The 17,851-nt window shown below is 42.4% G+C and overlaps 1 protein-coding gene across 1 annotated transcript in view; it reads left to right on the top strand.

Annotated features, from left to right (window-relative positions):
• The window catches only part of Lgi1 (leucine rich glioma inactivated 1), a 41,792-nt gene that overhangs the window by 19,388 nt on the left and 4,553 nt on the right, over nt 1–17,851 (top strand). The window contains exons 3-7 of the mRNA XM_087907937.1: nt 358–429; nt 538–609; nt 11,772–11,843; nt 14,471–14,640; nt 14,922–15,086. Coding sequence (XP_087764063.1) covers nt 358–429; nt 538–609; nt 11,772–11,843; nt 14,471–14,640; nt 14,922–15,086 — 551 coding nt within the window. The remainder of the gene's footprint in view (nt 1–357; nt 430–537; nt 610–11,771; nt 11,844–14,470; nt 14,641–14,921; nt 15,087–17,851) is intronic.

Below are 17,851 nucleotides of genomic sequence, written 5' to 3'. Positions count from 1 at the left end.
CCCAGAAGTTTCCAGAGCTTGTTTTCTCATGAAAATGACCCCTAGTGTCTTTGCTATAGATTTGGCTGTACCTGCTACCTACTTGCTTGGCTTGTGTCTCCAAATGCTTCCTAGGACATGTGACGCCTATGACCTGAAGAGAGGTGCTACAAGCACCCCTTCAGTGAGCATCGCAGGAGGGGACAGCTAGGAGTGAGAAAAGCTGCCATGGTTTTCTGTATCAACAACACTATAGAAAACAGACGTTAATCTGTGTCAAGCTCCAGCTGTTTCCAGCTGTTTCTCTAAGGGACGAAAGCAGTAAAGACCAATAGGCTGACAGTTTAACGGTTTTCACTGTGCACTTTTTCTGGGCAGGTTATTCACATCCAACTCCTTTGATGTGATCAGTGATGACGCTTTCATTGGTCTTCCACATCTAGAATATTTGTAAGTAAGACAACCTGCCGCCCCCTCCCCCCGCCCCAGCGCTGACTCAGGACAGGCACTCCTCGGCTCCTGTGGCTGTCTGACCAAAAATGTTGTCACCTTTTGCAGATTCATAGAAAACAACAACATCAAGTCCATTTCAAGACATACTTTCCGGGGACTCAAGTCTCTAATTCACCTGTAAGTATAGCTGTTGCTATCATTTTTCAAGCCTTGTTTGTTGGGCTGATTTGGGTTTATTTGTGATTCTGCAGTGCTGGGATCAAGCCTGAGGCCTTGTACATGCTATGTGAGCACTCTACCACTGAGCCATAGTCCTACCTTTGCTTTTGAGCCATGAATTTAGTTTGGTTCCTAAGGTTAAATGTGAAGGGCCGCATCCATATTCTCCATTATAAGATGGCGCTGGCATCCGGTTTCATCGTCAGGTGAACGCACATGTGCTCGGTAACTTTTCACTGTTGTCCCCGCCTATTCCCGAGGCTTCACCTGGGCTAATGGGCAGCGGGCCAATCCAAGGGTGACATGTCCGAAGCAAGGACTGTTTCCTATATAAAGGATGGGTTCCCTCATTTAGGGGTCCCCGGCCATGTTAGCTGATGCTCTCTCTCTCAGGACGCATTAAAGCTTTTCTGCAGAAGAATCCTAATGTCCCGCATGGTTCTTGCTGGCGAGACGATAGCGTGGGACAGTTAAACGTGCCCATGAAAGTTTAAGAACTCAAATTCTTTCTCTCCATGCACACTCGCCGTCCTCTCTGTCATCTGTCAGCAAGTACTGAGGAAACTGATTGTGGTTGCTATTTTTAGCCCAGATGGAGCATAATTAGAAAAGCAATCTAATGTAGGGGAATAAGATGACTGAAATAAGTTTTATTGGAGAATTATATTGGAGAATTGTGAGTTTGACTATATCCTTTAATTTGATATTCACTGTTATCTTTTCACTGTATAAGTCCTGACTTTATATGTATTTAAACAGGATGTAGCCATAGGCAGTGTCTATGTAGTACTTGGATGGTCTATTTTATAACCTGAAAAACTTAATTATTTGGTTGGTGATTAAAGATACAGCAGTCATTCTAAACAAGGGACAATTACTGTGGGAAAACACTCTTGTACACTGTAAAGATTTATCACTCATATTAGTTTAATAAAATGTTGATTGGCCAGTAGCCAGGCAGAAAGTATAGGCAGGGCAACCAGACTAAGAGAATTCTGGGAAGAGGAAAGGCAGAAAATGAGTCACCAGCCAGATGCAGAGGAAGCAAGATGAGAATGCCTCACTGAGAAAAGGTACCAAGTCACGTGGCTAAATATAGACAAGTATTATGGGCTAATTTAAGTTATAAGAGTTAATAATAAGCCTCAGCCAATAGGCCAAAGAGTTTATAATTAATATAAGCCTCTGTGTGTTTCTTTGGGACTGAACCACTGTGGAACTGGTGGGAGAGAAACTTCCATCTACAGACAATTTTGTCTCCTGGGAAACATGAAGAAATATAAGCATGCTTTCTGGTTACGTGGGAACGTGACCAGCACCTAATGCTGATCAAAGATGTGTACCATCACCACCCAGCTTTATTATTTATTTGGAGACAGCATCTTACTAAGTTGTCCAGGCTGGTCTTGAGCTTGTTCTGTAGTCTAGATAAGCTTTGAATTTACAATTTTCTTGCCTCAAATACCTGAGTATCTGGGATCACAGGCCTGCAATACCAGGCCCAGATCCAAAACAGAATGTTGAGCAGGAGACATGATTATTGAAATGATTTCTTATGTAACTATAAAAATACCATCTCAGTCTCTGAATTGGATTGACCACTCAATCAATCAGTGGCGATTTTTTAAACACCTAAAATGAGCCTCATCTGTGCTGATGATGTAAGAAATCTATGTGTCATACTCATTCTGTCGATCTTGAGCTAACCTCACAAGTGCTCAGCTCTGTTCTAAGCCCCGATGAAGCAGAGTAACACTTGCTCTTAGAACCTACTTTCTAGTGTGTCTATGTGGTCATCCTGCTATACCTACCAGGCCCCATTATCTCTTGCTTTTAGGATTGCAACAAGAGGAAGCTGAAAGTCAAAGGTATTTTATATAATCCAATTCTATTCTTTCAAGGCTTGTCTATGGTCATAGAATACATTATAATACACCATTTGCAATGCCCTTCCAGTTTATGATATAACGATGGTTCTGGAGCAGAATTAATATTATGCAGTGTTTATCATAGAGTCTAGTTCTGCAGAATGTTTTTCAGACAAAATGAAATAAACTAAATAAACACATAAAAAGTAAAGTGGCTATTTACTACCTTATGTAGTGGTGGGTTGAACGAGAATAACCCCCATAGGCTTATACATTTGAATACCTGGTCCTTAGTTGGTGGGACTGTTTGGAGAGACTTAGGAGGTGTGACTTTATTGGAGGAGGTTTGTCTCTGAGGGAAGGCTTAGTTCAAACAAATGGAACCCTTAGTCTTTTGCATCTTTACCTAATCCATGATACTGTTACTTTGATCTACAAAAGTGGAAACCATGCATGGGCCTTGCTAGGTCAGTGCTAGGGGGCAGTTTAAGCATTACAAGGAGTAAGAGCCGTGAAGACGAGTGAGATCCGTCTCACCTTGAAGAAACAGGAAGAGGAATTGGAAAATAAACATTTCCTCATTCCATGTGCTGTGTTCAGGTTTTGCTCTCCTTTCTATTAACGCTCTTTATGAAGGTGTACTTCCTGCTCCCTTTAGGGATGGAGCAGGCAGCCTTTGAAGCCCAATGTCTCTGCCTGCTCAGTACATCTAGTTCATTTCCCACTATATTTACTGCTTATAAATAAGCCTGGCATTTTTTTCACCATTAAAGCTTTTTTTCTTTAAGGTCTTAGGCTTCAAAGAGCACTTTTTCCACCTTTGACCAGTTCTTTCCAATTGAAAGGCAAGCATTCCAGCAGCGAGGAGTTGTCAGCAAGCTCTCGGGCCTGTGTACACCACAGGAAGAATTTATAAAGCTGTTCCACACCCTTACCTCACTGTAGTCTCCAGGTGACCTTATGGAAGGACTGGGCAGTGACCTTGCTCTCCTAGAGGCATGAAAATGAATGTGTAAATTATGCCCAGAGAGGACACTACTCCTCTTCTCATCGCCAACAGTCGGAAGTTGCTCAGGTCTTCAGGAAATCATCCAGAGAAGGCTCCACTGTGTCAGTTAAAGCAGAACCAGAGAACCCTCATCAAATCTGAACAGATCCTGGCACATGATTTAAGATGTAGATTTGAGATAAGAAAGGGATCCTAGAGCCAGCAAGATGCATCAGTGGGTAAAGGTGCTTGCTGCTAAATCTGATGACCTGAATTGGATCCTAGGATCCACATGGTGGAAGGGGAGAACTAGCTCTTTGTAAATTATCCTCCAACCTCCACACATATACTGTGGTGTGCGCATGCACACATACAAGCTCTGTACAGATACACACAAATAAATACCCATAATAAAATCTGAAGGAGATTCTGAAGAGCCCCACCTTTGCTCCCATTTTCCAGTTGCAGAGTTGGAATTGAATGCACACTGTTAAACCAAACTCATTCCATTTTGGCTTGATATTAGATCTGCTGTAAAGACTAGGTCTGTTCCTTTAGAAACAATGCATTTTTTATCACTTCTTAAAATAGATTTGTTTTGCTGGGTTTACTTCCTAAAGGGCATTTACAGACAATTTGAAAGTCACTACAGATAACTTAGTTCAGTAAGATGCTTGCCTTGTATGCATGAGTTTCTGAGTTCAAGCCCCCAGAAAGCACATTAAAAACAAACAAACAAAAAACAACAAAGCCAGACATAGTGGCCTACTCTTACAATTCAGCCGTTATAAAAGCTGTTAAGTACCGAGACTCTCTCTGAATTGCTTTATTCTGAGTACCCTGATATCATTCAGGCATACTTTTACAACTCTAATTAAATACTGGCAGAGTTAGTTCAGTTTTCGGAAATCCTAGGGTAGGGTACTGGGATAGGCTCAATTCTAGTGATGGCCTTTTTATTGTCAGAATTCTAAGGCAGCAGCATATGACATCATGTATATGTTTCTGTGCACCAAGATACAGAGTTAGAGAAAAATCACACAGCACTGTGAATTTTCATAACTGGGGCCACCACCTCCACATCCTAGGGACCTGCTCTCACTCTTCCCAGTTCCTCCATGGTGACAACAGAGGCTCTTGAAAGTGCAGCTTCGGCTCAGATGCTCCTTGAAGCTCATCCCCCAGGACTCCTGGGCTGTTGCCCACACGGAACACCTGCTTGGGAGACTAGTGGCTAGGGCCAGGCATTCCGAAGGCAGGCAGCCGTTCTTCCCATCACTGCATCCACCTTGGTGCTCTGGTGGTTTGCCTGAGACAACCTTTGATTATGGCAGTGGAACCCATTGGGACATCGCCGCGATGGCAGACTAGGCTGGCTCAGACAGCTCATTTGTTTCAGTGCCGCGGGGCTGTGCTGCTACGAAAGCAACACCCACAGCCATCTGGGGTGCTCCCACCCCACCCCGCAAACATCCTCACTTTGGGCTTGTGTCTCTAGGAGCCTGCAGCTCCACAGGCTGACACTGGGCTTTGCTAGGAACTGGAGAGAGAGAGAGAGAGCAGGAGAACACTGCAGCATTTGCAATCCTGATTTCGACCGGAGGTTAGCTTTTCTCTGGGCACTGGCGCCCTCCAGGCTCCCTTCCAAGCACTTTGTAGCTATCCACTCATTTCATCTCCAAACAAGTTTGGGAGCTGTGAGTTCCCGAGTACCTTGCTGTCACTGTCAGTGCAGATACACTCATTTGTTTATTTGTTTGGGTTTTTTTTTTTTTTTTTTTTTTTTTTGAGATAGGGTTTCTTTGTAGCTTTGGAGCCTGTCTTGGAACTAGCTCTGGTAGACCAGGCTGGCCTTGAACTCCCAGAGATCCTCCTGCCGCTGCCTCCCAAGTGCTGGGATTGAAGGCCTGTGGCACCACCACCCAGCTAAGATAAACTCATTTTTAACAATTACGATTTTCTCTACGAGCTCAGTTAACTGAGATTTAATAGCCCTCGTCATTTGATTTGGTGATTCCTTTCCTCTTGATTAGGCATACCCGAGAAGTGCCAATTGTCACTTAGTACCCACTGTAGTGTTGCTCACTGTCCCTTCCACTGGAGCAAGATCCTCTGTGATCAGTCAGGTACCAAGCCAATCCTTCCTTCCTTCCTTCCTTCCTTCCTTCCTTCCTTCCTTCCTTCCTTCCTTTCTCCCTTCCTTCCTTCCTTCTTTCTTTCTCTCTTTTCAAGACAAGGGCATATGTGCCCCAGCTGGGTTCAGATTCACTATGTGGCCAAGGATGATCTTGACTTCTGATCTTGCTTCTTCTACCTCCCAAGTACTGGGACTACAGGCGTGTCACCCTGTCTGGTTAATGCAGTGCTGGGGCTTAAACCCAAGACTTTGTGCATGCTAGTCAACTGTGCATTCTGGCTATTGAGCTATGTCCTAGGCAAGCACTCTGTTTTCCGAGCTGTGAACTGACCCTCATCATCAGTTGTATGTGAGTAATGTATGTGAGTAATCTGGGAACAAGAAAGCTAACGACCAGTAGTTTAATCCCCAAAGTCCTATGCTAAGGGTATTAAAAAGGTGGAAAATTAGCCTGGTTTTGATGTTTAGTGTGGTATCTTGGGGAAATGATTTAGTTTAAATAATGTCTTTGGGCTGAAGCTCCCATGACTGACTCCTGGAGAAGAGACACCTGCTTTTTTCTGTGTCTAGATAAGAGATCTTCCTCTACCTACTTCAGACTCTCTGCCTTCCTCCCTCCCTGCCTGCCTCTCTCCCTTCTTCCCTTTCTCCCTCTCTCCCTTTCTTGCTTTCTCCCTTCCTCCTTCCCAGTCTCCCTTCCTCTCTCCCTCTCCTTGCCCCGTCCCCTCTCACTGCCCCTCCCTCTTTTCCTCCCTAGCTTTTCACATTCTTTGTTCATTTGGAAGTATATACTGAGGGCACTGACACATTCTTCAAATTCTCCAAGCAGAACCGTCTTCAGAGTAGTGAATAGCGAGGAAATGCCTTCTCATCTCTCGCTGCCCTATCTTCAACCCTCCGTTAGCCCCAGCTGATAGTCCACGTCTCTCTACTTCCTAGAAAAGCCCCTTGGCAGAGGCAATGGCTCTTAACCATGTGGCTTTAAGGTACTGCTTCCAGAATAATCTGATTATCAAAGATGAAGCCATAGCCTCTCATAGGGAAAAGTATGAAGATGTGATTTAAGAGTAAGATTAGAACTTGGAAAACTTTCTTACCTAAGAGAACTGACTTCATAGAAAACTGCCAAAACTTGAGCCTGCCTCCCATTCCTAGCTCACACCGGTTCCCAGTGCACTCTGGAGCTAGTTTGTAGGACCTGATAGTGAGTCTGAGAGAGGCTGGCTTGGGTCAAGGCCAGGTGCTGCTTTTCCTCAGCTCACCCCAGTTGAAAGCCACCTGATACCTCAAGAGGCCACCTATGTCCCCAGACCACTTTTTCTTTTAAACTTTCAAGTTTTCTTCCTCTTGTTTCTAATAAGAGTTCTCAGGTTAATATTAAAACTTGGCTCTGATTTAACCCTTACACTTACCAGAGTAGCCCAATGAAGAGACCTTTGGAGAGAAGGGAGGTCTAGACCCCAGTTCATAGTTCCATTCCTACAAGCCATTGCTCTAAAAGAGAGCAGATACTAGAGATCTTGGAGCACAGGAATGGTGATGTGGTTTCTAGAATCACTTGTTCTGGGTGGCTGTGTTAGTGATGGGAAAATGGAGCACAGGACCGGTGATGTGGTTCCCAGAATCCCTTGTTTCAGGTGGCTGAATTAGTGATGGGAAGAAAGCTTCACCATGATGATTATTTTTCTCCTTCATTCTCTTAAAAACAGCTTTTGTAGTTTCAAAAATTTCTTAATGTGGTGAATAATTAGTATATAGATTTATGTATTGGTATATGTGTCAATAAAAGCAAAAAATAGATTTTTAAGACTACTAAGCCACAGGGTTTTCTTCCTAAGGAAGAGAGAAAAGATGGTTTCACCCTCCTAAGTTGAGATGGCTCAACAGTTAAGAGCATCTGTTGCTCTTCTGGAGAACAGGAATGCCGTTCCCACCACTCTTGGGGTAACTATCTTACAACCATCAGTAACTCTAGGTCCAAGGGGATCTGACACACTCTTCTGACCTCAGAGGGCTTACACACAGACACACACACACGCAAACATAGGCATGTGCACAGGCACACACACATACGAGCATACAGAGACACACACAGATGCACACGCATAGGCACACACATACATATACACACAGATACACACACACGCAAACATAGGCATGTGCACAGGCACACACACATACGAGCATACAGAGACACACACAGATGCACACGCATAGGCACACACATACATATACACACAGACACACACACACGCACAGGCATACACACACAGAGAGACACATACACACGTGGGCATGCACGCCAACACACACAAATAAAAAGTACGTCTCTGAAAGTGTGCAGCTAGTAGGCATCACTTGTTTCTATGGCAAGAAGGAAAGGTTCATTTTGGGGTCTTGACACACATAAGCCTTCAAAATTCACCTGCAGACACAGCAGTTTTCCCAGAATCCATTGCAATGGAGCAGGTATAAGGCCATTGGTAGCTATGTTTGTTAATTGTCACTGTGAATGGGACCTACATTCTTTTCTCAGTTTCTTCAGATGGGATAACAGACCCCTAGAGAGGGTAGGTTGGCAGGGGTGTACTCTGATAAGGTCAGACTGGTCCTGAACTAAGGGATACAGGGAGCTGAAGCGACAGCTGAGCTTCTACTGAGGAGAATAATATGAAACTGTTTCTCTGTGAAGCTGGCAGGCGGGGGCATGGGAGGCTGAGGAAAAGTAATGCAGATTGGAGAACCTGATGCTGTGGAGGAACGTGAAGGATGCTATAACACCAGCAACCCTGGCGGAGCCCTAATCTTCAAGCCAACAGTGCTGTGGCAAGCTGTGCATTTGTCCCAGCTGCCCGATGGGCCCCAGGTCCCATTCTCTTCATCTTTTGGTAAAAAGCAAATGTTGAGCAAGCTGCAAAGAGCCTTTTCCCATTGGTAACCCTGGTCTGGTGCCCTAGGCATCTCTCTTTTGTGGGCCTCGGGTACCTGTGATGGATTCTGGAGGCCCCAAGCCCCCTTCACTGTCGGCTTTATCACGGCACAGGACTCAGCAGTGTCTCAGTGTCTCAGTGGGATAAGCTCAGTCCGTAATGTTATGAGTTTACGTTCACTTAGGCATTTTATAATGCATCAGAATTTGCCCCCTTTTGTAAATCTCTGTGTCAATTGTGAAACATTGCTTATTTTCATAGTTGCTTATTAACAGAGCTGTTGCTTGTTTCCAATTCTTCACAGCCACAGGCCATGGCAGATGAAAGCACTCCCTTGCTTGTACAAGGGAATGCTAGTATTTCCAATTCCCCTCATTCAAGAATCGTTGAACACCCTTCACTGGCCCATGGCCCTAATTCTAACCCACCTCACATTTATAGCTTGCCCGATCCCCTCCTGTGCCTCAGATGGATTTTCTACACCTGCCTGTCAGCCTGCACTAGAATCATGCCCTTTCTCAGAACCCATTCAGTGTTCCGAGAGTATTCCCAGGATCTGCCAGCTTTGCTCCCTTGGTTATTCTCTTCTCACACCCCCTGCCGGCATTCTGTTCCTCTAAAGGCGACCTAATGGCACTGGAGCTGCCCCCAGACCCAGAGAAGCTGTCTGAATTCCAGGCCAAGGCTGATGGCGCAGGAATCATCATGTCTTCTTCATGACGCCTTCTTCATGTCTCCACCATATCTCCTCTTAGTCTGTTTCTTAGCCAGGCAGTTTTCTCACTCTTACTGTTCATAAAACCTAGACACGGGGTACCATCCTATTCTGTGCTAACCCTTCACCTTGTCATTTCACTCAATGATCTTTCAAGGACACATCCCAAGTCATCTCCCACTTCTTAACAATTCTACCATTTCCCAGTAACAAAACAGAGGCTGAGGACCAAGCCTCTAACACATGGGCCTGGAGCAGATATTCTACACTGGTGTAGCACAATTGATTTTGGGGCTTTTTTTTGTTTTGTTTTGATTTTTGTTTTTTGGTTTTTTTTTGTTTTTGTTTTTTTTTTTTTTTGGTTTTTCGAGACTCGGTTTCTCTGTAGCTTTGAAGCCTGTCCTGGAACTATTATGCCCATATCCGCGAAGTCCCCTCAAGGCCAACAAGGAAACAGAGTCACATATGTAAAAGCAAGAGCCTTTATTTTAATCAAGTTTGCAAACTCAGTCTCTCCACATGTCCAACGTACTGGAATAACCGGAGGGCTCCGAGCTCAATTAGAACTGGGTTTTTATAGTAGTAAAGGTGGGGGTGAGGGGTCTCTGAGGTACAGGACCCCTGATTGGCTGACATTTGTCTAGGGTGTCCTGGTGAATGTGTGCTGGCAGGTGTTTCTACCTACAGTGCTTGGAATGCCAGGCGTTTCCTTTGAATGGTCTGCTCTTGGGTGGGGGTCGGGTTATCTCCGTTTATGGTTCTTCCTGCTACCAGGTATTGCTTCAGGGTAAACTACTGAGACTCGGGCCTCTTATTAAATCTATTGAGGGCTGAGTTCTACTCTGGCAGGTTATAAAGGTTGGAAATTAAGAATTTCCTTTGGGTGACCTGTAGAGTACTGATTTCTACCCAGCTCAGGCTGACTGCAAAACCATGCCCTTCATTACCAAACCCATTGTCAGGGGGACTTGAACTTTCTGACTCTTTTCCTGGTGTGGGAGAATTGTCTGTATTCTGTCAATCATGTTTTAAATAAAACACTGATTGGCCAGGCAGGAGGAATAGGTGGGAAAGCCAGACAGGAAGTGGAAATGATGCAAGGAGAGCAGGAGAATTCTGGGGAGGGGGAAGCTGATTCCTCCCACTCCTGCCCAGATCACCGAAGCAGCAGGATGTGAGCTGCCCCACTGAAAAAGGTACTGAGCCACATGGCTAACATAGATTAGAAAAATGGGTTAATCAAGATGTGAGAGTTAGCCAGTAAGAAGCCTGACCTAATGGGCCAATCAGCATTATAACTTATAGAGATCTGTGTGGTTGATTTTCCCTGGGGCCTGCCAGCTGTGGGGTACTAGGTGGGGACAGAGAACACAAACAAGCAGGCCCAACATGTTACATTTCCCCATTCTTACATTCCCATGGCTGAAAAAACATTTTGGCATCTAATAGTAATTCCTAAAACTAACAAAACAGTATAATCAATTTTAAAGCAAGTTCTAAAACTCATGAATGTTTAAATATGGAGGAGCTCATATTTAAGTAGAGGAGGTAAAAGATGGAACCTTGAAGAATGTTTTAAAAGGACATTGAGAGAATTTTCAAAGACCTTTGAGACCAACACAAGGCTCTTCTGCTCTGGCTTTAAATCTTATTGTGGAAAATATATAAAATGCACTGGCAAAACTTAGAAAGCGTCGGTACCTGGTACCCTTTCCAGTGCTCAGCCATATCCAGTTTTCTGTAGTGTGTATACATTTCTCTTACCTTGTTACCAAAAAAACCTATTTCCTATTTGTTAACTATTATCACACTCATTGTGGTCATCTGTGAAACAGTAGCTAGGCAAAGAAAGAAAATAATTCTGTGATAATGGGGTAAGAATCAGAAGACAGGAATAATTAAAGAGGATGGATGAGGGGACATTAGTGAGCAAGCTTTTTGCCAAGATGGAAAGATTGAAATGAAAAAGCGGAAGCCAGAAACAAGGGGATGTCCTTCAGAAAGAAGAAGGACATGAAGACAAAGGAACTGGAAGTCTAGCTGTTCTCTGAAGCAAGAGGAGGTGCCAAGAGGAAGTCAAAGTCCCAGCCAAAAGAGGGAGGGCATTTGGGGGGGTGAACGTTAGTGTGGTCCATCAGTCATCACTTGGGAAGCATCCTCTAGATTGGACCTGTGTGAGCCTCGGCTTATAAATTCAAAGAGGGATAGATGCCCAAGCATCGTTCTGCTGATGGTTTAATGTTGCTTTCGCCTCAAGTCAGTACCAAGTGCTATGTCAATGCTAAGTGGATGTTGTTGCAAAGAGGTCAGAAATTGAAAAATTCAACAAAAGAAATTTGAGTAGTACCTTGGGAAAAGAAAAGTACTACATATAATTTAAGAGACTGAAAATGATTACTAAAAGGAACTTATAAGAAACTTTATTATTAATGGCATTTATTAGAATTTTCACCACATTGTTGTATCACTTTTGTCTCTCCAGGAGTCTCGCAAACAACAATCTCCAGACACTCCCAAAAGACATTTTCAAAGGCCTGGATTCTCTAACAAATGTGTAAGAGGACCTAAGAAATAACTAATTAACTGCTTTAAAATTATTAGTGAGACCTGATATTGATGATTAATATTTTTAATTGGCTTTAAAATTAGAATGTTTTAATTGACTTCACTCTTGAATCTATGTAGATTAAATGTTAGAATTCTTTATGATTCAGCATGGGAAATCCCAACTACTCAAGTACTCAGGCATTACTTTGAAAAAGTGTGTGCAGGTCGGTAAAGAGTGATTATAAGGTCACTGGGGGAACCGGGAAAGTAGAGACCTCCACAAAAATTTCAAGATCTCTTTTTTCTCATGAGGTCCAGGAAGTAGGGCTACAAAGAAAAAACATAAAGGAGTCTGGGAAACTGACAGAATAAGATGAAAGGTTACACCCATGGGTTGGTCAGGCAACAGAAAGGGAGCAGGAAGTGGGGGGAGGGAGGAGAGCTTGCCTTTCACTCATTAGCCTGAACAACAACTCTAGGCTTAATCCCCAGGAATTTGGCTTAAGCCCCAGGAAGGGAATGAACTTAATTATTTTTGACCCCTTTTCAAACAAAAGAGCTTTCAAACTTTGACTTTTAAGCTTCAGAGTGAAAGATCTTGCAAGGAATTTGTATATTCTTTGTGGTAAGCAAAGCAAGTTCTATATACCCGATCCTCCCCAAAGCAATTTAGTGTCCTTAAATCTCTTCCAGAACATTAGCAGGGCATTTACATTGCCCTAAAGCAGAATATAGAAATGAATGAAAAGATGTATGAGAACATTTTTTATACTTACTTTGTTATTGAATATATAGAAAGAAAATTAAATAACTATAAATGTATTATGAAACTTAAATAACTTTTTAAGATTTTGATGGAACCAATAGAGAAAGTAAAAATAATAACACAGAGAGGATATATATCTATACTGATATCTCAAAACAGCTTTCTCTAATAACAGCAACAAAAAATCAGAGTTAAGAATTTCCTCCTAAGCCCAGAATTTAACTTCAAATGAAGAAGCTAATGAAATCCTCTTTGTTCTTTGCAGTTTTCCCCAATGCCTACTTTCCTCTAACATGCCTACTTTCTCAGTTCCTGGAAACTGATTTCTTTCCAAGCGAGTGCCCAAATCAAGAACCTGCCTTGAGAGCCCGACAAATTTCTTATCTGCTCTGGCTTACAATAGTCCAGAAGGGCTGGTACTCTGGGATGAGGTCACTTCTGGGAATGTTTTGAAAATCAGATGATGCCCATCGCTTACTTAGTTCATGGTGGGCCCTCTAGCTCATGTTGTGCCAATGCAACACTTAGAATTTGGCTCAGTCTCCCAGGGAATCCCAGAATGAGCTTAACCAAAATCAAGGATTATTTCAGAAGTACAAGGATTCATGATAGCTTCTCTTTTAGAGGATTTCTTGCTGATTTTTTAAAAGAGCATATTCTTTAAGACATGTTTAAACACACATGTATTTAAAATTATTTATGTGCTTCGTGAAGAATGGGCATCACTTATCTTATGAGTTCTGTGTGACCAGAAAAGAAATGGAAGATCTGCACAGAGGCAGAGTAAATAAACAGAGAGCTTCGAGAGTCAAGGCCATGCGTGGAAATTTAAACTCTGCCATGTAGTTTATTACAGGCATGGACTGTTGTAGGTATTATGTCTGCATTAACTCTCCTATGGCAAAGTCGTTTCTCATTAAAGTGGAATTTGTAGACCCCAGAATAGGGTCAAGATTAACCATGTCTATGAAGAAGAAAAGCCAGTGGCTCACTGGTTTTAATTTAATATTATACAGCAATCTCTACGCTTTATCCTTTAGACTCAATAATGTAGCTGCTCGACGCTCATAGCTATGAAGTTCCCAGAATGTCCTGGTAGTACAAATGAGGCTCCAAGTTTTAAGTTTGATGTTTATCTATCTATTTATTTATTTTGTTCTAGGGATTGAGCCATGACCTTTTAATAGGCTAAGCATACACAACTACACTCAGGAGCCTTAATTTTTTAAAGATTTGAATTGACTTTTTCCCCTTCATTTTAGTATATTAGAAAATAATCACATTTGCAACAACTTAGATATATGAATCTATTTTTGAACTTTAAATTTTATGAACTCTAAATACAGATCATGTACTTCTGATGAAATTTCTGATGAAAATTTAGCATCCAAATTGAGATATAAGTATAAACTATGCAGAGAACTTAAAAGATAATACCGAAAAAGAGAAAATGAGTATTAATCTATTCACTATCTCTATAGTGTTTATATTGAATACACAGCCAGATGATGAAATTTTGAATGTGTTGGAATAAATAAAACATTACAATTAATTATACCTGTTTCTTTTTACATTTCTTTAGGGTTCTTATAGAAAAAATGCAACTTACACATATGACTCATACATTATTTCCCTTGAGTCCACTCTTTTAGTGTAAGGCACCATTGCTTCCAAACATGAATAGGTCATGAGGCACTAGGCTGGCTTTAAGGATGCTCTGTGATCTCTCAGAGCCCAAAGTGGACGAACAGTCCGGCAAGTTCAACACAGATGATAGAACATGTACAGGCTAATATTGAAGTTGAAGTCATGCGTGGGTCGTGACAGGACCCCATGTACTGCAAATGCAGCCGAGGTTTCTCTTTCAGGGACCTGAGAGGGAACTCGTTTAATTGTGACTGTAAACTGAAGTGGCTGGTCGAATGGCTTGGCCACACCAATGCGACGGTGGAAGACATCTTCTGTGAAGGCCCCCCGGAATATAAGAAACGCAAAATCAATAGCCTCTCCCCCAAGGATTTTGACTGTATCATTACAGGTAATGTATTGAAACCCATTTTACAGCAGAAGGTTGTTTAAAGGGCTACATTCTTTTGCAAGTATAAAAATTGATTTTTTAAAATATGTTAAGAACCATCTGAGAAATTTAATGTGTAAAACATTATGAACCTTTAAAACTTTACATGTTTTTAAATAGCAGAATTGCCATTATGCCATTTCTCTGAAATAAATGTATTTTTGTGAGTGTTTGGGATCTAGCCAAAGAACGAGGCTCTAGTATTAGCTCACATTTGTTCATCCTCCTTTCCTGTTTTGCAGAATTTGCAAAATCCCAAGATCTACCTTATCAGTCGCTGTCCATAGACACTTTTTCCTACATGAATGATGAGTATGTGGTCATTGCTCAGCCTTTTACTGGAAAATGCATTTTCCTGGAATGGGACCATGTGGAGAAGACCTTCCGGAATTATGACAACATTACGGGTATGATGAACCTAACAATACTGAGTACAGCATTAAACTGCCTTGACCAAGACAACAGAAACAGAGGAGTTTATGAAGAAATGCCTTGACTAGTCTTCGCGGTGTTAACCCTGACTTGAGGTTGCTTGCTAAACTGTAGCTAATCCTTCATTCCTTTATCTGTAAATAAGAACAGTACCTAAATCAAGGGTTGTTAATAATGAAATGTGATCATTTATTTAAGAAACTTAGTACAGTACTGAGCATACTAAATATACTTCAAAGGGGGATTCTTCTGCTTCAGAGTAAAAGCTCTGAATCACAGCGCTACATTCTAATCGAGGTTCTGCTACCATTTAGCGAGACAAGGTCATCGCCTTCACTGCATTCTCATTGTCCCTGACTTTAAAATAAGAGAATAAAATAAACTGGGCCTGGTGGTGCTCATCCCAGCGCTTGAAAGCTGAGGCAGGGGGACCAGGAGACTGAGCCCAGCTACATAGGAAGATCCTGTCCCAAAACATACAAACAAACAAAATGCCACAAACCAAAGGGGGTACACGCTGGGGAGAAGGCTCTCTGTGTGCGTCACTGTCTGACTGCACAGGTATGGAGAACTGGGCTTGGGTCCCTAGCATCCTGGTAGAAAGCCTGGCATAGTGGCAAATATCTATCTGTAACTTCAGCACTCGAGAGCTCAGGCAGGTGTTCACTAGCTAACCAGTCTGGCCAAATCAGTGAGCTCCAGGTTCAGTGAGAGACCCCATCTCAGATCAGTGGAGAAGCAGTTGAGAAAGACACCAAACATGGGCCTCTGACCTCCACACATGTACAGATGGGTGAGTGCACTCCCAATACATATATACACAAACCACACACACACACACACACACACACACACACACACACACACACACACACACACGGGGTGGGGGAGAGAACTTTTTTAAAAAGAAAGAAAACTGGAAATAAACAGTTTCCTGTTTCTAGCTCTAAGAAAGAGTTTGTATGGACACAATTGTGATCGGCACAAACACATAAACGAATAGACACAGCTCAAAAATATGGTTATCATAATTAAATCTGCTTGAATTCACAGTACGTGAATTAAATAAGAAGACTATTCTAGATCAACCTTCAAACTCTGCTGCACATTTCTAATAAAATGTTAATGTATTCCTTGAAACGAAAAGGGTTTTGTGGTCCAATAAATCTATAAGCCATATCTGCCTCATGGAGGCGCATAATAAATATATTAGAAATTATGAGAAATCCTGCTGTGTGAAAACCTATTGTCAATGTTTTTCTTAATTTATTTATAGAATCTATTTTTTCTCCATGAAAAATGCTACTTGAGAGCTCTATTAAGTTTTGTTCCCATTTCAACAGTTTCTAAGATTGTAAAATCCCAATCAAATAGCCCTGAAAACTGTTATTTTCTGACACTTGAACCCTGCTCCTAAGAACATGCCTATCTTCTCATGAGAGATCACCATTGGCTAAGCAGGGTGGCACACGCTTGCCTTCATTAGCTGGGCAGGCTCCCATACTTTTGTAATCCTAGTACTTGGGAGGCTGAAGCAAGGGGATTATGAATTTAAGGCCAGTTTGGGATAAGGAGTGAAACTCTGTCTCCAGCAAATGAGGGCAGAAGGCTTACCACTAGACAAGGTTCAATGGGTCATAATTGTTAATTAGATTTTCTCAGTGACCATCCAAATAGATAGTCCTTGCTTGATACTGAAGTTCCCCTGGGTGAAACTATCTATCGAAACTGAGCTTCTTCTAGAACCTCCTTTTTCTCAATGCAAACAGTCACAATCGCTCCATCAGTCTGTATGGGCACCAAAGATGAAATCTGAGGGCCATTTCTCACATATTTTAGCCCTCACTGTGCAGTAGAGAAAACTGATCCCAGAGAAGTCATCTTCTGTAGGTTACACAATCAGGTTAGCTATGAGAGATGTCTCGAGTAAGGGCAGGGGAGATAGTTTAGTTGATAACAGGTTTGTTGTGGGAGTATGTAAGAGAATCTGAGTCTGATCCCCAGGACCCATAAGAAAAACAAAACAAACAAACGAAAAAAAACCCAACCCTGGGCATGTTGGTGTGCACCTGTAATCCCAGCATTGAGGACAGAAGGATCCCTGTGGCTATAGGCCAGTCAATTTATTCTAATTAGGGAGCTCCAGGTCCCAGTGAGAGACCCTGCTTCCAAAACCAAGATGACAACACTTGAGGAATGACATCTGAGCTTGTCTTCTGACCTCCACATGTGTGTGTGCCGCGCGTGCGCGCGCGCGCACACACACACACACACACACATAGGCACTTCAAATTTATTTTCAATTATTGGAAGGACTTCTTCCCTCAATACCCTAGAGCTGTAGTCAGAAAAGTCTCGGGTAGATTTACTCTGTAGGTCTTTAGAGTTCCAAGTTCAGAACTCCTTCTATGAGTTAATACTGTATTTCTAAATGTCACTTCCCAGACACCAACGTAGGCCACTGGCAGACCTATTTTTATCTGAGGTTTTCCCTAAATAACTTTAAGGAGCATCTGCCCATGGCAGTGCCTGCTTCTCTTTCACTTTTCACAAAGGTTCCTCTGCCTTTTTATTTTCTCCTACAGCCAGTGTTCTAAAGCTCCAGGTCAACCTGGTCTACACAGTAAAGGTTTCCAGGCCAACCAGGGCTATATAATGAGAACTTGTCTAAATAAATAAATAATCCAAAGATTTGGATAGGCCCATATTTGAATCCCAACTCTGTCTTTTGGTATTAGAT

This window comes from Myodes glareolus, chromosome 7 (assembly GCF_982192425.1).
Source record: "Myodes glareolus chromosome 7, mMyoGla1.1, whole genome shotgun sequence".
Taxonomy (NCBI): Eukaryota; Metazoa; Chordata; class Mammalia; order Rodentia; family Cricetidae; genus Myodes; species Myodes glareolus.
Note: the sequence above shows the minus strand (reverse complement) of the source record. Positions and strands in the feature narration are given on the sequence as shown.